At 40.7% G+C, this 21,632-nt stretch overlaps 1 protein-coding gene across 4 annotated transcripts in view; it reads left to right on the plus strand.

Annotated features, from left to right (window-relative positions):
• The first annotated feature begins 15,036 nt into the window (after positions 1 to 15,036).
• The window catches only part of VPS41 (VPS41 subunit of HOPS complex), a 184,825-nt gene continuing 178,229 nt past the window's right edge, over positions 15,037 to 21,632 (plus strand). For all 4 annotated transcript variants that reach the window (XM_081537428.1, XM_081537430.1, XM_081537426.1 and 1 more), the window contains exon 1: positions 15,037 to 15,074. Coding sequence is in view for 2 of the 4 variants with exons in the window: in XM_081537426.1 (XP_081393552.1) it covers positions 15,054 to 15,074 (21 nt within the window). In the remaining 2 variants the exon portion in view is untranslated. The remainder of the gene's footprint in view (positions 15,075 to 21,632) is intronic.

Here is a 21,632-nt window from a genome sequence, read left to right on the forward strand (position 1 = left end):
CAACAGTTAAAACTGGACATGGAACAACAGACTGGTTCCAAATCGGGAAAGGAGTACATCAAGGCTGCATATTGTCACCCTGCTTATTTAAATTCTATGCAGAGTACGTCATGCAAAATGCCCACCTGAATGAAGCACAAGCTGGAATCAAAATTGCCGGGAGAAATATCAATAACCTCAGATATGCAGATGACACCACCCTTATGGCAGAAAGCAAAGAGGAACTAAAGAGCCCTTGATGAATGTGAAAAAGTTGGCTTAAAACTGAACATTCAGAAAACTAAGGTCATGGCATCTGGTTCCATCACTTCATGGCAAATAGATGGGGAAACAATGGAAACAGTGACAGACTTTATTTGGGGGAGCTCCCAAATCATTGCAGATGGTGACTGCAGCCATGAAATTAAAAGACACTTGCTCCTTGGAAGAAAAGCTATGACCAACCTAGACAGCATATTAAAAAGCAGAGACATTACTTTGCCAACAAAGGTCTGTCTAGTCAAAGCTATGGTTTTTCCAGTAGTGTTGTATGGTTGTGAGGTTGGACTATAAAGAATGCTGAGCCCCAGAGAATTGATTTGAAATGTGGTGTTGGAGAAGACTCTTGAGAGTCCCTTGGACTGCAAGGAGATCCAACTAGTCCATCCTAAAGGAGATCAGTCCTGAGTGTTCTTTGGAAGGACTGATGTTGAAGCTGAAACTCCAATACTTTGGCCACCTGATGCAAAGAACTGACTCATTGGAAAAGACCCTGATTCTGGGAAAGATTGAAGGAGGGAGAAGATGGGGACGACAGAGGATGAGATGGTTGGGTGGCATCACCAACTCAATAGACATGAGTTTGGGTAAATCCTGGGAGTTGGTGATGGACAGGGAAGCCTGGGTTGCTGCAGTCCATGAGGTCTCAAACAGTCGGACACGACTGAGCGACTGAACTGAATTTAACTGAATTGATGCTGAAGCTGAAGCTCCAGTACTTTGGCCACCTGATGAGAGGAACTGACTCCTTGGAAAAGATCCTGATGCTGGGAAATACTGAAGGCAGGAGGAGAAGTGGACGATAGAGGATGAGATGGTTGGATGGCATCACCGACTCAATGGACATAAGTTTGAGTAAGTGCCGGGAGTTGGTGATGGACAGGGAAGCCTGGGATGCTGCAGCCTATGGGGTCACAAACAGTTGGACATGACTGAGTGATTTAACTGAACTAGATGCATTACTGGAGAAGGCAATGGCACCCCACTCCAGTACTCTTGCCTGGAAAATCCCATGGATGGAGGAGCCTGGTAGGCTGCAGTCCATGGGGTCGCTAAGAGTTGGACACGACTGAGCGACTTCACTTTCACTTTTCACCTTCATGCATTGGAGAAGGAAATGGCAACCCACTTCAGTGTTCTTGCCTGGAGAATCCCAGGGACGGCGGAGCCTGGTGGGCTGCCGTCTATGGGGTCACACAGAGTCGGACACGACTGAGGTGACTTTGCAGCAGATGCATTACTATTAATTGACTTTGAAATATTGACGGCCAGACATAAAACCCACTTGGTCATGGTCTATAATTATTTTTTATACTTTCTCGGATTTGTTTTGATTATATTTTTTGTAGGATTTTTGAATCTTTGTTCGTGAGAGACATTGGTCTATATTTTGTTTTTGTTTTTCTCAAGATAGCTTTGTGTGGTTTTTGTGTTAGGATAGTGCTGACCTCTTAAAATGAATTAGGAAGTATTCTTTCTGCTTCTGGATTCCCTGGTAGCTCAGCGGCGAAGAATCCACCTGCCAATGCAGGAGATGCAGTTTCAATCCCTGGCTTCAGAAGATGTCCTGGAGAAGGGAGTGACAGCCCACTCCAGTATTCTTGCCTGGGAAATCCCATGGACAGAGGAGCCTGGTGGGCTACAGTCCATAGGGTGACAAGGAATCAGACATGACTTAGTGACTAAACAACATCTTTTGTTTCTATCCTCTGAAAGATTGTAGAGAATTAGTGTAATTTCTTTCTTCCTTCAGTGTTTGGTAGAATTCACCAATCAGGCCCATCTTGGCCTGGTGCTTTCTGATTTGAAAGATTATTAATTATTGATCAATTCAATTTCTGTAATAGAGTCAGGCGTATTCAGGTTGTCTGTTTCTTCTTCTGTGAGTTTTGGTAGATTGAATCTTTCAAGGAATTGGTCCATTTCATGTGGCTTATCAAATTTGTGAGCATAGGATTGTTCATAGTACTACTTTACTATATCTTTAATGTTCATGGGGTCTTCAATGATGTCCCCTCTTTATTTCTAATATGAGTAATTTGTGTTCTCTCTCTTTTTTTTTTTAGTTAGCCTTACTTGAGACTTAACCAATTTTACTGATCTTTTCAAAGACCCTGCTTTTGCTTTCTTGTTTTTTTTTCTATTAATTTCTTGTCTTCAATTTCACGGCATCCTCTAATTCTTATTTCCTTCTTACTGATTACTTTGGATTAAATTTGCTCATCTTTGTCTATTTACTTAAATTGGAAACTTTAGATTATCACATTTAGATCTATCTCTTTCTCTAATATTTACATATGATGCTATAATTTTCCCTTTATGCATTGCTTTCACTGCTTCCTATGAATTTTAATAATTATGTTTTTATTTTCATCTAGTTCAAAATATTTTAGAAATGTTTAGATTTCTTTGACCCATGTGTTATTAAGAAGTTTTTTTTTTTTAAATCTCATGCATCTTGAGGTTTTTCTAGTTATCTTTTCATTATTGATTTCTAGTTTAATTCCATTGTGATCTGTGAGGAGACATTGTATAATTTCTATTCTTTTAGATTTGTTAAGGTGTGTTTTATGGCCCAGAACATGGTCTATGTTGGTGCATGTTCCATGTGATCCTGAGAACAATGTGTAATCTGTTGTTAGATGAAATAGTCTGTAGATGTCCATTATATCCAATTGACTGAAGGTGTGGTTCAGTCCAGCTATGTCCCTACTGATTTTCTGTCTGTTCAATTTGTTCATTTCCGACAGAGGCATGTTGAAGTCTCCAGCTATGATAGTGTATTCATCTATGCATTCATTCTCCTTGAAATTCTATCAGTTTTTTGCCTCACATTGTTGACACTGGTATTAGGCACCTACATATTAAGAATTGTTAGGTCTTTTTGGAGAATTGACTCTTTTTAATTTCGAACAGTGTTAGTGTTAGAATGACTAACACTAACACTGTTTGAAGTTAATAATGTTACTCCTGCTTTCTTTTGATTAGTGTTAGCATGTTATACTTGTCTCCATCCATTTACTTTTAATCTATTTGTGTTTGTATATTTAAAAATGGGTTTCTTATAATCTACACATAGTTGAGCACTGTTTTTCATCTACTCTGACAACCTTTGTCTTTTATTAATAATTGGTGGATTTAAGCCATTGACATTCCAAGTGAGGTTTTTATATATTTGGATTCATATTTACTATATTTATTACTATTTCCTATTTTTTGCCCTTGGTTTGTTTCTTGGACTTTTTGTTTTATTTGTTTTTTACTGTATTTGCCTTCTAGCTTTCTCTGCCTTTCGTGGTTTTTAATTTAACATTTTATATAATTCCATTTTCTCTCCTTTCTTAGCATATCAGTTATACTTCTTTAAAAAAATTTTTTTTTAATGGTTGCCCTAGAGTTTACCATATATGTTTACAATCAATCCAAGTTCACTTTCAAATAATGCTATACCACTTCACAGGTAGTATAATTATTATCTTCTGATGACCAAATAATCCTAATTTCTTCTTCTCATTCTTTATATCATTGCTGTTACTCCTTTCACTTATATAAAAACATATATAAGCTATATTCTTAAGTATACATTGCATGTTGAACATGGGGTTGAAAACATTGTTACTGTTATTGAACAATATTTTATATTTTAGATTAAGAAGAAAAATAAATTTAAAAATTTGACTTTCACTTATTCCTTGTTTTCTCTTCCCTTCTTTATGTAGATCTGAGTTTCTGACTTATTTTCTTTTTTTCTAAGAATTTCTTTTAACATTTCTGGCAAGGCAGGTTTACTAGCAAGAAAGTCTTCAAACTTTTGCTTGTTGATAAAGTCTATTTCTCCTTCACTGTTGGAGGATCATTTCGTAGGACTACCAAACCCTAAGTTAGTTTTTTCTCCTTTCAACATTTTAACTGTTTCACTCCACTTTCTTTTTTGCTTGCATGGAAGCAAAAGAGAAAAGTTAGATATGATTGTCTTTGTTCCTCTATAGGAAAGATGTTTTCTCTCTCCAACTTCTTTTAGAATTTTTTTTCCTTATCTTTGAAAATGATATGCTTAAATATAGTGGGATTTTTAGTTTTTATTTTTTTTGCATTTATCCTGTTTGATGTTCTGAGTTTTCTAATCTGTGGTTTAGTGTCTCACATTAATTTGGGGGAAATTCTCATACATTGTTTCAAATATTTCTTCTCTTCCTTTCTCTCTTCTCCTTCTGTTGTTCCCATCACACATATATTACATATTTTATAGTTGTCCCACAGTCCTTGGATATTCAGATCTCTTTTTTCCCATTTTTGTTCTCTGCTTTTTTGAGGGTTCTTTTATATATTTTCTGGTTCAGAGAGTCTTTTGTTAGCTATGTCTAGTTTATTTATAATCCCATCAAAGGCTTTTTTCATTGCACTGTTTTTTATTGCTAGCATTTCTTCTGGTTCTTCGGATCTCCATTTCTCAGCTCACGTTCCATACTATCTTGCATACTGTCTACTTAATCCACCAGCATGTTGGATAAATATGATCAGCATGTTAATCATGTTTCAAATTCCTAATCTAATAATCCCAACATTTCTGCTATGTCTGGTTTTGGCACTTGCTCTATCTCTTCAAATTGTGTTTTTGCTTTTTGGTATGCTTGTACTTTTTCTTGATAGCTGGGCATGATATGCCAAGTAAAAGAAACTGCTTAAATAGGCCTAATGGCAACCTACTCCAGTACTCTTGCCTGGAGAATCCCATGGACAGAGGAGCCTGGCAAGCTACAGTCCATGGGGTGACAAAGAGTTGGACACAACTGAGCGACTAACACTTTCACTTTCACGTTCAGTGTGGTGGTGAGGTGTGGGGAGAAGAAAAAGAACAGTGCTCCTGTGAGTAAGTGTCAGCCTTTTAGTGAGCCTGTGCCTGTGGACGATAAATTTCACAATTACTTCTCTTTTTCTTTTCCTCCCTCTTTAGGTGGAGCAGGGTGGCTAGAGGGGGCAGAGTTGGTTATTCCCCTTCTCCCAGGTCAGTTAGGTTCTGTTTAATGACTTTTCCCCGAGGGCAGGCCTTGTTTGGAACAAGGTGAAGTGAAGTGAAAGTCGCTCAGTCGTGTCTGACTCTTTGACCCCATGGATTGTATAGTCCGTGGGATTCTCCACGCCAGAAAACTGGAGTGGGTAGCCGTTCCCTTCTCCAAGGGATCTTTCCAATCCAGGGATTGAACCCAGGTCTCCCGCATTGCAGGAGAATTCTTTACCAACTCAGCCACCAGAGAAGCCCTTTTAGAACAAGGCCTGGGGCTAATTTCAATGGTGTCTCTTCCCCTCTTTCTCCTAGAAGCACGATGGGGTTTTCCTCCAAAATTTACCATGGGAACCTGGTTGAGCTCCAGGAGGAAAATCTCACAATATTGTGGGGGGCCCAGCCCAGGTGCCCCTGGAGTTTCTAACTCTCACACTTGTCCACACTGAGCCTCCAGCGCTTTGTCAGGTACAGTTTAGGTTTTCCTACCCTGGCACTGGTTTCCATGGTGGTTTTTCCTTGTGAGTCTCTACTCTGTGATACCCTGACTCCATATATTCTGCTGTTAGTCTCTCTGATCTTAGGGACAAGGGTTCGCCCTACTTTCTATTACAGATCCTAGAAGAGTGATTTTTTTTCCCCCATTTTTTCAGCTTTTTATTTGTTCTTAGCATGGAGTGGTAACTTCCAGGTTCCTTACATGAAGAAATGGAAATTCGAAGTCCCCAGAAAAATAACACTTTTTAGTCTATTCTCCTTTTACCTATACAAGGCCTCTGATAAACCCTACATAAAGTTTTCTTCCAGGGGCACATCCCAAAAATTCTTTTACTTCTTATGTAAACAAATAAGGCAGGAGAATGGTCACGCGCCTATAGGTGAGGGTCAGGAGAAATAGAGCAGGAGGAGGACATTGCCATGTTTGCTATGTGGATATTCAAGTGCAAGAAACGTAATAGCTACATGTAAATAATTAAAATAACTGTGTCCCTGTTTTCTGATTTTCTCATTTATTTTTCACAATAATCTTTGAGAAAGTTACTATTAGCTTATTTTTTGTTTGTTTGTTTAAGGTAACTGGTACTTTTGTGAGATTGTATTATAAATAGCATAGGTAGGATTTGAGTCCTGGTCTCTGCATTTCTCAACCTCTGAGACATCACAATGAACTAGACAGAGTCAAAGGCAAACTTGTACCTGGGGACACTGTTCTAGCCTTTTTTTAGTTCCAAGATCCAAAAACTTTACATAAAGGAAGTTGTTCTTCTCACACACATGCATGCATGATCTCTTCTCCGTTTCTTATTTCTCACATGCGCAAGTAAAAAAGAATAATTCACTTATGTGCAGTAGGTGATGTCTTTATGGCCGTGTCATTTCTAGTCTCAAAAATCCTGAGTGTATATCACTGTATCAGTTGGGATGAAATATGGGTGCCTATGATAGACAGCCCACAATAACACCATGATTTATTCTTTCATTAAAAATAAAATTGGAGGCAGGAAGTTTGGTGGGGAATAGGAAGTGAGGCAGGGCTTCCTAGGTGGTGCTAGTGGTAAAGAACCTGCCTGCCAATGCAGAAGACTTAAGAGACATGGGTTCTACCCCTGGGCCAGGAAGATTCCCCTGGAGAAGGAAATGGCAAGCCACTCCAGTATTCTTGCCTGGAGATCCCCATGGACAGAGGAGCCTGGTGGGCTACCATCCATAGGGTCGAAGAGTCAGACACGACTCAAGTGACTTTGCACACAATTTGGGAGGAGGGCATGGTGGCTCCAAAAAGTCATCAGGAACCCCAGTTCCTTCTATCTTTCTACTTTATCCTTAGCATTTGATTTCCAACCTCAGAGTCACTTCATGGACCCAGATGGTTTCTATAGGATCTAGTAGCAGAAATGGAAAAAGGGAGTATCTCTAGCTATCTGTCTCTATCGAAGAGTCTTTCCAGGAAAGCACACAACACTTTCATTTATATATCATTGACTGGAACTTAATCATATAGACACACCTATCTATGATATAAAGGTCAAGAAATGTAATCTTTTATCTAATGGAATTGCTGTCCCCAATGTTATAGGAGTGCTTTTGTTACCTGAAAACCGAGTTTGCCTCTTGGTAGGTGTCAAGTCAATAGATGCAACCAAGCCAAAGACTGGGAGAAGGAAGGATTTATTATTACTTGCAGTAAGGACTCAATAGACATGAATTTGGGCAAACTCCAGGAGATAGTGAAGGACAGGGGAGCCTGGCAAGCTGCAATCCATTGGGTTACAAAGAGCTGGACACAACTTAGTGACTGAACAACAACAATAGAGTAAGGAGAACACCAAGGTCGATCTTTCCCAAAGCAGTGTCAGCAAAATTGGGGAAGTTTTAAGCTAAGCATACATGCATATTAATGCGTTAGCAGAGGAGTATTCAGCATAGACATGCGGCAAAGGTCAACAGAGCTTATGTCTTAGTTGATTGAAGCCTGGAGGGTCAACATCACCCTTCCATCCTCCACTTGGGTGGGAGTCTTAACTCCTGCAGAACTCAAAGATCTATAATTATGTGTATCCCCTGAGGAGGAACCAGGACTATTGCTTTTCAGTGTACTATTTGATTTTTCTTTGTTCCTGCATCCCTTCCTTCCCTTACGATCATTAATTACAAGACTTGTTCAAGGGTGAGCTTCGTGGTTAGGTTTAGATTACAAAATGGCTCAGGTCAAAATGGGTTCTCTTCTGTCAAGAAAGCCATTCCTGGTTCACTTTCTCTGGGGACCCCTAAGCTATCTGCTTACGCTCTTACTAAGGAAATAGAAGTGAAAGGATATCATGGAGGCAATTAGCAATCTCTGCCGCAATTGCCTGTGAAACTATGCAAAATTATGCCTGGTGTTGACAGACTCTAGCATCATCCTACCTAATTAATATTATGTCTGACTCTTGTGATGTATTTCACATCTTTATGTCTCTTCTCATACTGCTCTCTGTATGTGGGATATGGTCCCTTTCCTTTGCTTTCTACCATCAGTCTCTTATCCATTCTCTAAGAACCACTTGGTATGATGCTTCCTCCATGAAGTCTTCAGGCTTCCCATGGCTTCTGACTTAAACTTCCCAAACACGACTCTCATCAGGTCAGCTCTGCTTAAACCTTCAATGCCTCTTTATTTTCTCACAAAATAGACGGCCGGAGGATGCCAAGAAAGTCTATCTCTTGGGAAAACATAATGAAATAGAGATATATTCAATTATAGTTGACTGATTGAATATACCTGATTAATTAATTAATTCAGTCAGCAAACAATTATGGTGACTGCAGCCATGAAATTAAAAGATGCTCGCTCCTTGGAAGAAGAGCTATGACCAAGTGAGATAGCATATTAAAAAGCAGAGACTTTACTTTGCCGACAAATGTCCATCTAGTCAAAGCTATGATTTTTCCAGTAGTCATGTGTGGATGTGTGAGTTGAACTATAAAGAAAGCTGAGAGCCGAAGAATTGATGCTTTTGAACTGTGGTGTTGGAGAAGACTCTTGAGAGTCCCTTAAACTGCAAGGAAATCGAACTGGTCAATCCTAATGGAAATCAACCCTGAACATTCTTTGGAAGGACTGATGCTGAAGCTGAAGCTCCAATTCTTTGGCCACCTGATGAGAACTGACTCATTGGCAAGGACCCTGATGCTGGGAAAGATTGAAGGCAGGAGGACCACAGAGGATGAGATTATTAGATAACATCACTGACTTGATGGACATGAGTTTTAGCAAGTTCTGGGAGGTGGCGATGGACAGGGAAGCCTAGTGTGCTGCAGTCCCTGAGATCGCAGAGTCAGACAGGACTGAGTGACTGAACTGAACTGAACCTGTTCCTGTATGTTATCATTCAAATCAATAAGAAAAAGATCTATTTGCCAACGGAAAATGAGTGAAGAACAAGAGTAGAAAATGCAGAAAACAAAAGAAAATATCGATTCATCGGAAATCATAGAAATATAAGTTAAAACAAAAAGTGAAATACTATTTTTCTTCCAACCCAGTTGAAGATGTTTTTAAGAAAATGATAATCTTGAATGTTTGGTTGGAATGTATAAAGATTTCATACATATATCTTATGAATATAAATTACGAGAAATGGAATATACAAATAGACAGTGGCCAGACCATATATAAAAACAGAATTCTAACTGACAGCCTGCCCAGGAAATCAACCCCTTTTCTAGCAGTCCTGGAAGCCAGGCTGCTGTAAATCAGACTTGTAGGCAGTCAGATTGCTATCTCTAGTAATAGTCAGGAAGCTAAACAATAACTTCTGTAATAATTGGCCCAAAGTGTCCAAGACTTGATTAGTAAATAACAGCTTCCCTAAGTTTTGTCTTTACTTTCAACTTAGTACCTGAAAAACTGAGTATACATCCCTAGCTGATCACACAGAATGCTCTACTTCTCATAGCCTGCTTATGACTTCCCTTGCCATCAGCGTCTAATCAGGGCAGACTTGAAGCCTTCCTTTTTTTACACCATGAATCTTTCTCACTTCTCTGTCCACCACTGAGTCTCTGCCAAAACACATATAAGGGTAGCTGATGTCCATGCTGGAGCAGGTTCTGAATAAATAGCCCTAGTGTTTCTTATTTGGTTGGCTCTATTTATGTCTATACTGATACGACCTTTTATTATAGCACCTGCCAACATCATGCACAGGATGTTACTTAGATATACTCAAAATATGCAATAAAAAAAGAGTTGATTAGGGAATTCTCTGATGGTCCAGTGGTGAGGACTTGGGGCTTTCACTGTCAGGGCCCAGCTTCAGTCCCTCGTTCCTTGGTTAGGGAATTAAGATCCCGCAATTCACACAGCACGCCCCACCCTACCCTCCAAAAAAGAAGAGAGTTGATTATATAAACTATGGCATTTTCACAGAATACAATCTTAATGTGCAGCATTAAATCATATTTTAGAATAATAATTTATAATGTTATTGAAAAATGATCTTGAAGTATGACTGAGGAAAGCAGATGACAAAACTTCATAGAATTTTTGTTTTATAGAGAAAGAAAGGAAGAGAAGGGGAGAGAGAGAGAATAAATATTTACAAGAAGGGAGAAATTATGAGTGACTTCTGAATTTATTTTAAAATTTCTTTGGTATTCTTCCAACCATCTGTCATGATTATGCATTCTTTTTGTAATTAGAAAGATGTTTCTTTAAAAACAATCTAGTGGGAGGTCTCAGGGAAAATTACAATAAGCTATATCTTAAGATGACTTCTGAAATATTACAAGGGAACAGGTTTCAGTGGGTACAGGTTTTTGAAAAACCAAGCTGCAAAATAAGTGGAGGATTACCAAAATTGATAAAAATAAAAATTTTCTATTTGGGAGAGAAAGTTAAAGCAATATTAATATCATAGCTCAGAGTCAGTAGTATAAGGTGGTGTAACTTTGCTTGTCATTGCTTGTCATCAAAGACCTTTAGACTGAAAAAGGCAGCAATCTAAAAAGGAATGGAAGCTAAAGTTTGGTAAAAGATTCTTTAAAGCACCATCTAATTAGAAAGGATAAAGGGGATGACTGAGTTTGTTTTTTTTTTTTTTTTTTGCTTTATCTTTCCACTTTGATTTTTCAAGTTTCTGAAATTTAGAAATACTATATTTTAATTGTTATTATTTATTTATTTGTCTGTGCTGGGTCTTGGTTGCAGCACATGGGATCTTTTCAGTTGGGGCATTTGAAGTCTTAGTTGTGAAATGTGGAATCTCGTTCCCTGACCAGGGATTGAATCTGGGCCCTCTGCAATTGGGAGCATGGAGACTTAGCCACTGGGCCATCACGGAAGTCTCTAGAAATACTGTCTTATAATGGAAAATATTAAAGTCCCTCATAGTGTTTGACAATGAAATGGCTTATTATGAATCAAATGACTACATTTATCTAGTTGGTCAACTCTTTCAGGCCTAAACAACAAATATATGAAACAGAGCCTTCAAGCCAGTGAACTATTTACAGTACTAGGTCCTATAGACTGAGAATGAGATGCTGAGGCTCACCCTTACCTCCATAACTTGAACCTGGAGAGTGTGACCTGAGTCATTTCTCCATAAAATGAAAGACTGTTAGTCTGAACATTTCTCAGACTTTAAGGTACATACCTATCACATGGGGATATTACTGAAGTTCAGATTCTTGTTCAGTATGTATCTCGAGGGATGCTAAGCTCTTCATTTCTTTTTATTTTTTTAAAAAATAATTGTAATATATAGTGGAGATATATGTAACTTTGTTCTGTATTTTCCAAGTCTCCTGTAATTGTGCTACCTTACTTTCAAAATTTAAAAAAACCGAAAATTTAAATTTATTTCTTTTTGGCTATGCTGTGTCTTTGTTGCTGTGTGCAGGTTTTCTCTAGTTGCAGGGAGCCAGAGTTGTTATTCTTTGTGGTGCACGGGCTTCTCATCGCAGTGACTTCTGTTGTTGCGGAGCACAGGCTCGAGCTGTGCAGGCTTCGGTAGCCGCAGCACGTAAGCTCAGTAGTTGTGGCTCACAGGCTTAGTGGAATCTTCCAGGACTAGGGATTGAACCCATGTCCCCTGCACTGGCAGGTGGATTCCTATTCACTGTGCCACCAGGGAAGTCCCTAAGCTCTTCATTTCTAATGAGCTCCAAGGTGATATGGATACTGCCAGTCTGTGGACTACACTCTGAGTCACAGGAGGTAGAGAACATTCTAGATAAGAGAAACCCCAAAATTTTATTTCACAGGAGAAAACTTGGGGCACAGAGGTCACGTATGAATTTCATCTTGCCCACAGGCCCATGGATGGAGGAGCCTGGTAGGCTACAGTCCATGGGGTCACGAAGAGTCGGACATGACTGAGCGACTTCACTTTCACTTTTCACTTTTCACTTTCATGCACTGGAGAAGGAAGTGGCAACCCACTCCAGTGTTCTTGCCTGGAGAATCCCGGGGATGGAGGAGCCTGGTGGGCTGCCGTCTGTGGGGTCACACAGAGTCGGACACAACTGAAGCAACTTAGCAGCAGCAGCAGCAGCAGCAGCAGCAGCACAGGCACAATGTGAACCTGTCAGCCTGAAGGGGCTTTCTTTCTCTAATTCATCTTTCCATATCTTTGTCATTTCACTTTCCAGTCTGTGCCAAAGGAAACAGTAATATATATAACACTCATCATATTTTATCATATTTAAGCCAGTGCACTGAATGGGGAATAGACTTGGGGCATCCATCGTCTCTGAGGTTGAATGAGCAGAGGAGAGTTCTGCTGTACACTTTGACTACATCTTCAATCAAGCACATAACACCCTTTTTGAGGAAGAGAAGGAGGCTGAACATTTTGCATTCCAGGAAAGTAGAAAGACCAGGAAGGCCCAGAGCTGATGGCCAGCCTCCAACTTTGCATCCTTGGGCTGCCATTGGATGCTCTCCACCAAGAAGGTCCCCAGAGCAGAATCTGTGTGGCAGATGAGAAAAACGTGTCCCTTGGAGAGTGTATGGGGAAGACTCATCCATTACACAGACCTAGGGATCTCCAGCCTTCAAGAAAAGAAAAGGTAGCATATATTCAGCAATGAAATCAAAGAGCAGCAGCCCTGGGCAAGGAGCTGATTGTGACTCTCAGAAGATCTTTTCAATAATGGCTTTCCACTGATCCCCACCTCTAATTCTACCATCAACATGGGGCCAGGTGACAGGGGTCTGGGAGAAGACTTGGCACAGCTGGCATCAGAGGCCAAGAGGGGTTAGGAGGAAGACTGCCAGCCTAGAAGAAGAGAGAGAAGCTAGCACCTCCCCAAAACTTTGAGGGTGCACACAGTGTTGGGAAAGAAAAACAATTTTTTTTTACTTCTTTTTATCTTTTTAAATTAAAGTATAATTAATTTACAATGACATGTTACCTTCAGATGTACAGAATAGTGATTCAATTATTATACAATCATTCTTTTTCAGATCCTTTTCCCTTACAGGTGGTTATTATAAGATATTGAGTATGTTCCCTATGCTGTATAGTAGGTGCTTGTTATTTATCTATTTTATATATAGTAGTGTGTATATGTTAATCCCAAACTCCTAATTTAAAGAGAAAAACAATTTCAGGAGAACAAGACATTGTTCTGAATTTCAGTGGCGGTTTTCTCACTTATCTCCAGTATTTAGACTCTCTTTTTCTGGAAGTGTTACTTGACCTCTCACCACAATAAAACTGAACAATACAACAAAAACACCCTAGGGGCAAAATAGTGGTTATAATCCTCTATTTTCCTTCCTAATCCTGAGCCTATGTTTCATAAAAGCAGAAGAGTTCAAGTATATGTATGGCTGAGATGTTTTGCAGTGCATCTGAAAGTAGGACAACATTGTTAATTTGAGATACTCCAGTATATAATAAAAAGTTTTGTTTTTTTTTTAAAGCAGAAGAGATTGCCAATTTGGAGAGGGTGTAGCCCTAGAAGTTTAGAGGTGGGTCTATGTCCTAATGGAAAAGGAACAATTACAGTGTGTGAAGAAAGTCAGAATGGTAGAGGTCTAGGCTCATTCCTTTTTTCTGCAATGACTCTCATGGGGGCTTCCACAGCCTCTTCGGTTGGTATTAGCATCCTTGTGGGACTGAAAGTCCATCATGAGTAATGAATGTTTGGTCCTGGGATGTTTTGTGACAGATTTTAGAAACTTATCAAACTGGAAAGGTTGATACTTAGGGTATGGAGTGCTTGGCTACATGTACCTAGACACCATGGTATTGGTGTGTTTTTATTCCCTGTGATTAATGATCAGCAAAATAGAAGAGGGTCCCCCACAAAACTTGGAGGAAGAAGTTGGAACTAAGGCTCTTTTGGCACAGAGTTCATGCAGCGCAAGGGTCAATAAGTACTGGCACCCACCATGTGCTGTCATTTGTGATGCCATCTGGTAGTTTCTACCTCCTGGAGATGAGAGGAAAGAAGGAAATGCCCATCTTTGGACAGGATACTGCAGATTTTGAGGATTAGGAAGGAGCGTTCATAACATCCAGAAAAATGGAGAGGGGATCATTCATTCTAAAGGATGGAATTAATACAGTGGTTTTACAGATTTTACCAAGGACAAATTTATATTCTGTCTTGAATATTTACCCATGGAATATACTCAGCGAAAACTTAAATAATTAAACAATGGACATTGTTTAAAAGTTACCAGAAGAGAACAACTTAACAGTAGCAGCGAAGAGTAGGAGCTAAATATTTTTGGAGGATAAATTGTCTCTGGTTCTCTATTTCAAAGACTGCTTTATATTCATATAATATCCTTTTTTTTTTTCTCCTTAAGCAAGGACACTTTTAGACGAAGCAGGATTTGGTAATCACAGAGTCTTTGGCATCAGACAAAGCCAAATTCGAACCCTAGTTCTTTCCTTGACTAACTGTGTGACCTTCGAGCCAAAGTGTTCCCCTCTATAAAACGGGAATAACAGTAAAGATTGCTAGGAGGATTAAACGAGAGACTGCACGCAAAACTCTAAGCTCAGGACCTGATATACAGTAAATATAAAATACTATAGTAATCGCGAAAACGATAAGATCAACGATGAAATAAATCGTAGCACTAACAATGGTTATGTATGGATTCCCCAAAGCACAATTCCGTTTAACTTGGAGAATCGGAAGCCGAAATGAAGTCCAGCAGGTTCATCAGCTAAAATAAATTTCTCGGCTCGGATGACGCTAAAACTACATTTCCCAGCATGCACTGGGTTCCAGGGTCTTGTTTTCTCTCATTTCCGGGTGGATCAGGTGACTCTCCGGCTGCGCCATGGCGGAAGCAGAGGAGCAGGTAAAGGCTGCGGTTCCTAGGCAGGGGAAGGGGAGGCGAGGATGAGGTGATGGGGGCGTGGAGTGGGGTTGCTGCGGGGTCATGGGGCTGCTGCGGGGTCAGGCAGGCTCACGTGGGGGTGGGGTATGGCAAAAGTCCATTTCGGGGAGCCGAGAGGCAAGTGGGATGCAGTCTTTTGGACCGCAGGCGGAGACAGCGCCTCGACACACCCCTACCATTTGTGGGGCGGCCCTCCCTTTGGCTCTAGCCTTGTGGCCTGTGTTCTGAGAAATTTTGGCTTGAAGGCAGCTTGGGCTCTCACAGGGGCTGGCTGCTTCTGGGAGGCATCACACCTGATTTGAGTTTTGAGGTCAGGTGACTGAGATTTAAGTTCCTTTCCACTCGAAGTAGGACTGGAAGAGCTGATTTGCAGGTGGGCTAGGAAGGCGAAGTGGACGCGATGAGGTTTGTTTCAGATCTATTTCATTTAGGTACAAAACTAGGTCAGTGTTGCATCTGATGAGTTTTATTTCGGGTCAATTTCATTTTCATACAGAGCTAAGTCAGTGTTGCATCTGTTGAGTTTTATTTTGGATCAGTTTCATTTAGTTACAGATCTGTTTTATCTGGCAGTGGTTAAGTGCATCAGTCAGGGAGCAAACAAATCTTGGGCTCTAGTGCTCATTCTTTTTCTTAAAATGTGACTTTGGGCTAGTTGTTTGTAGAGATGGAGATGTAGTACAGTCCTCAAAGGGTGATTCAAGAAGGACTGGGTCTAACACAAATTTAAAGTGCTTAGAAGAAGTTTGGCTCAGTAAAATTATGTGGGATTGTTGCTGATTATCAGCTGGCAGTGTTCATTCGACACCTGGCAGTGTGACACTGTAGTTTAGGGAAAGATTAGTAATGGCAGTAGTTATTTTCATATAGGCAATAGTGGTAGCCAGACATTAGATGAAATGACGAAGTAACATCAAATACCCCTCATCCCCCACATCCCCCACCCCCCAAAGGCAGGTCAGAATTTGGGGAAATACCTTAAATTTCCGTTTCCAGTGTTATTTTAGCTTGGCACTGTTTTTCTTTATGAATTAATAGGGCCGTCAGTTTCCATAATTACTTGTAAGCAGTGACTTGATGCGCTGTCTAGTGTCCAATAGGAAGTTTATTTACTTTAAAAATTTACTTTGTACCATTTGCAACATACTTCAATTACATAATGAAAATTGTCCTGTGTACTTTTCATACATGCCAATAAATAATAAATTTGCCAAGGTAGAAGTTAAGTTTTTGGGTCTTCATTATGTTAACAGATGAGTCTCCTCTGTACCCCTGGAGCCCCTTTTTCCATTTCAAGCAGTTTAGCAGGATATGCTCATTAAGCCCATGTAATTGCATGACTCACAGCTGGGTTTGATGATTGTGAGATTGGTTGTCACACTATTCATCTCTCCTGTTAAAAAAAAAAAATTCTGTGGCTGCACTAGGTCTTAGTTGTGGCACTTGGGATCTTTAGTTGCAGCCTGTGAACTCTTAGTTTCTGTATGTGGGATCTAGTTCCTTGACCATGGCTCAAACCTGGGCTTCCTGCATTGGAAGCACAGAATCTTAGCCACTGGACCACCAGGGAAGTCCCTAAAATAAAAATTTTCGGTAGTTTGATTTAAAAGCAAAAAGCCAAGCTCGTACGTTCTTAGATACAGTGTCAAAAGCGGTGAGTGTTGTTCTTAATGTTTTACTACCTAGTGTCTGCTACTGTTTTGTGTAGGAGTTTAGCCAAGTTGTTTGATTAAAAAGACACTTAGAAAGTTCGTGATATAGTAAGAATGTTTTGCATTTTTATAAGACTTTCCAGTTTAAAGAGCCGTCTCATGTTTCATTTGGTCCTTACAAAAGAATTCTGTTGGTAAATTTTACTCTGATATGTAAGTCAAGTCAGTCACCTCCTATGTTCCTAACCTTCTGGTGGCTTCCTCTGCACTCGGGGGGAAAAAATAAGAGTCCCTATAGCACATTGTCACAATTGCTCCCCGTCCTTGTTCTCAGACCTCATTTTCCGCTATTCTCTTCCCTTGCTGTCACTTAGCATCAGCTATCCTGGTTTTCTTACTCTGCCTTCAACAAACTAGGCACGTACCTGCCTCAGGACCTTTGCTCATGTTGCTCTCTTTTTTTGACCACAGATATTAACAGGACTTTCTCTCACTTCCTTTTTGTTTCTGGTGTTTGTTCTAGGTGTTATCTTTCTGTGTGAGACCTTCCCTGACCATTCTTCAAAACCGCCTTCTGTGTAATTTTCTCCTTAGTACTCATGACCTTCTGACATACTGTGTTTTTAAATTTCCTTTCCGCCCTCCCCTGTATATTCTGTATATTTCTGTATTCATTTTTATGTGTTCTTTCTATGGAATGTAAGCTCCATGATGGCAAGAATTTGTTCATTGCTGTATGCCTGACACCTGGAAAAGTGCTTGGTTCTCAATATGTGTTAAATGATTGAAATTTACAGATAAGAATATTGAAATTCCTATGCCTTAAGTAACTTGCCCAGGTTTGTGTCACTAAATCTCCAGTATTCTGTCTCCAACGCTCATGATTTTTTACCAGAACACTCTGCCTTTTAAAAAATTACTTAAGGGGCTTCCCTGGCAGTTCAGTAGTTAATACTCCGAGCTTCCAATGTATGGAGCTCAGGTTTGATCCTTGGTTGGAGAACACAGAACCCACATGCTGCTTGGCCAAAAAACAGAAAATAGAACTTACTCTAAATCAACCTCTCCTCTTAACTTTTCTGAGTGTTGTATTTTTGGTGATGGCTCTTAATTTTAGGAAGAACCAAGAGAGTGAGATATATATTGAGTTAATATAACACAGTTCACAGACTCGCAAACTACAGATCTCTTTTTGGGGAATATCCTGGCAACCCAGTGGTTAGGTGTCTGTGCTTCCAGTGGGAGGCAGGGGTTCTATCTCTGATCTGGGAACTAAGATTCTGCAAGCTGTGTCATGCAGCCAAAAAAAAAAAAAAAAAGATTAAGAAAAGATCACTTTTTGGATAGGAATGAACTATGTTTTTAAAAGTCATTGGGAAATCCTTGTTTATGCTGAGAATGGTTAAGGTGGTTAGTAAAAATAACTACATATATATTAGTTCACAGAAAGAGCTAATACCTTGCATTGTGCCTGAAAATCCTCTAACCAGCTATTTTACCTCTCGCCAAAATGATTTATAGTTGACCTTCATAATCACAGATGCCTGACACTATTTGTCCATACCGTGCTTACGAGCGACATTCTGCCCGAAGTCTGGCTGTTTGTGTGTTTGTGTATTTGTCTTATCTCTACTGCAGATTGCTGAGTCCTCAAGAATGAGTACAGAGCTTACTCATGTCTGTATCTCTCAAAGAGCCAGTGCTTTACACAGGTTCAGTTCAGTTCAGTTGCTCAGTCGTGTCTGACTCTTTGTGACCCCGTGAACCGCAGCACGCCAGGCCTCCCTGTCCATCACCAACTCCCGGAGTTTACCCAAACCCATATCCATCGTGTCGGTGATGCCATCCAACCATCTCATCCTCTGTCGTCCCCTTCTCCTCCTGCCCCCAATCCTTCCCAGCATTAGGGTCTTTTCCAATGAGTCAACTCTTTGCATGAGGTGGCCAAAGTATTGGAGTTTCAGCTTCAACATCAGTCCTTCCAATGAACACCCAGGACTGATCTCCTTTAGGATGGACTGGTTGGATCTCCTTGCAGTCCAAGGGACTCTCAAGAGTCTTCTCCAACACTACAGTTCAAAAGCATCAGTTCTTTGGCGCTCACTAGGTACTTAATAAAATGTTTAAATGGATTTATTAGGGGGAGAATAGCCTTCTGAATTGAAAACATCAAATTGTTAAGCTAGGTTCAAAGAATTTGTGCTGTTGTTTTACCTGAAAGTTTTGAAAGCTTTTCATTCACATGGATGGTAGGTTACGTTTCCTACATTCCTTACTCTGTCAACTCCCTCGGTACTCTCTTTCCTCCCAACCAGCAGGGAACCTGGTCCATTAAAATACTTGGTCACTCAGATCATCTATTTTTTGACCAGATCGGAGAGCTTCTACATTGAGTTTCCGCCTGCCTTTTAGAAATTAGGGGCATTCTGTCTGTACTGTAGAGCATGTTAGGGTTATGAGATAGTACATTGGTGAGCAGCTATACCCTCATGTGATTGTGCCCTGTGTAAAAGTGAAAATCAAGGCGACAGATATTTGAGTGTCACAGGCTTCTTGCTTCAAGCCTGTAGCTTGGGGATTTTACTCCCTAGGATTCTTGTAAGTGTGAAATGAGATAAAGTATGTTACAGTACTATATTGAAGCATTTGGCTTGTAAATAGGACGATGGTTTATAACCCAAACTTGGATTGGCTAAGGTGCAGACAATCTTCATATAGTTTGGTCAAGATAGGTCTTTTAAAAGCAGCTTTACTAATAAGTGGGCTTCTCTGGTGGTTCAGGCCATAAAGAATCTGCCTGTAATGCAGGAGGCCAGGGTTTTATCCCTGAGGTGGGAAGATCCCCTGGAGAAGGGAATGGCTACCCACTCTAGTATTCTTGCCTGGAAACACCCATAGACAGAGGAGCCTGGCAGGCTACAGTCCATGGGGTTGCAAAGAGTTGGACACAGTTGAGCAACTAACACTTTTCACTTTCACTTACTAATAAATAACTAAAGGAAAAGCAAAACCCTGAAAAAGAAGTTGCAAAAGCACAGGATCAGAGAAATCTTTTGGAGACCCAGTCTTTACCATTATGTAACAAGTACAGTCATGAATTAGCTCAGCCAATGAGCTTGGTACCTTGTGAGTTTCTCCTCCTGTCTTCCTCTGGCTTGGCTGGCTGGAGGCTGATGACATCAGCTGATCATTAGTAGCCTCCCTGGCTCCCGGGTTACCACCTTGCGGAGAGACCTCTCATCAGATCCGGGCGGGCTTCTGTGTTTCATGCAGCTCCCTGCTCATGGCTACTCGGTCACAGTCGCCTTTGTTTCTTCTAGAAACTTGATCTTCCTTAGTGGGTTTTTTTGTTTGTTTGCTTTATCAAATCCTTATGAATCTGGACTCTGATTTATACCTACTGCATCAGAATCTGTGAAGATGGAGTGGATACTAAATGAAGTCAGTCAGAAACAGACAAATACCATATGATACCACTTATATATGGGACCTGAAACATGACACAAGTGAACTTATCTATGAAATAGAAACAGACTCACAGACATAGAGGACAGATTTGTGGTTGCCACGGGGGAAGAAGTAGGAGAGGGATGGATTGGGGGTTTGAGATTAACAGATGCTAACTCTTATATAGAGAATGGATAAACAACAAGATCTTACTGTATATCACAGGGAAGTATCTTCAGTATCCATAATGGAAAAGAAAAATCTGTCAGTTCAGTTCGGTTGCTCAGTCGTGTCTGACTCCTTGTGACCCCATGGACTGCAGCATGCCAGGCTTCCCTGTCGATCAACTGCTGGAGCCTACTCAGACTCATGTCCGTTGCATTGGTGATGCCATCCAACCATCTCATCCTCTGTTGTCCCCTTCTCCCTCCTTCAGTCTTTCCCAACATCAGGGTCTTTTTCAGTGAGTTGGTTCTTCGCATCAGGTGGCCAAAGTATTGGAGTTTCAGCTTCAGCATCAGTCCTTCCAATGAATATTCAGGACTGATTTCCTCTAGGATTGACTGGTTGGATTTCCTTGCAGTCCAAGAGACTCTCGAGTCTTCTCCAATACCACAGTTCAAAAAATCCATAACTAGATTCAACAAACCATAATGGAAAAGAAAAAAAAAAACCATGGGGTGGGTTAGCAAATATTAGCCAATTCCCCAAACGAGTTTAGATGGCTCTGATGCAAAGTCAGGTTTGGGATGGGGTTACTAGGCACCAAGCTGGGGCAGTCCTCGAGGCTTTTCTTCATTTGCAGAGTAAAATGAGTTCAGGAGTTGAGCCTGGTGGGTTGAACAAGGTTGGTAACCTGAGTCTTCCGGCTTCTGTCAGCTCACTGGGTACCGTTTCATCTTTCTTACTCAGACAGCCTAATCCTCGCGGGACCCAAAAGCTTTCTGTAATGGAAGCTCTGTGCACAAGGATATCAAATACATTTCACACAAAATATTTCCTCTTCCCATGCCTTTGTCAGACGTTGGGACCTGTCAGACTCTGTCATCAGGCTCAGCCGTGGCACACAGTTTGTTGGGACAGGAGAGAAGGTGGCAGTAAGTGTTGTGCGTTTCACGTCCGTCTCCAGCCCAGTCTGGTTCTCTGGGGCCTGGTCTCGGGTCTGTTTCTTCATGCTGCAGAGTTTGGAGCTGGCCTTCCTCAGGCTCCAGTCTCCCATTTCTCCCCCAAATTCTCTTCGTGGTGCTTAACAAACTATTCCCGCCAAATTGTGAGGATTTCACAACCTCGGAGGTCCTGGCTTGTCTTTCTCTTCCTTGGCTGACCATCTTCTGAACCCCTCCTGGCCTCTGAGGGTGGCTGTGCTGTATCTTCTTCCTGGCTGCTGTCACGGGGCCCTGATGGTGGGATTAGGGGTCGA

This window comes from Giraffa tippelskirchi, chromosome 10 (assembly GCF_054371585.1).
Source record: "Giraffa tippelskirchi isolate mGirTip1 chromosome 10, T2T-mGirTip1v1.2.pri, whole genome shotgun sequence".
Lineage (NCBI taxonomy): Eukaryota > Metazoa > Chordata > Mammalia > Artiodactyla > Giraffidae > Giraffa > Giraffa tippelskirchi.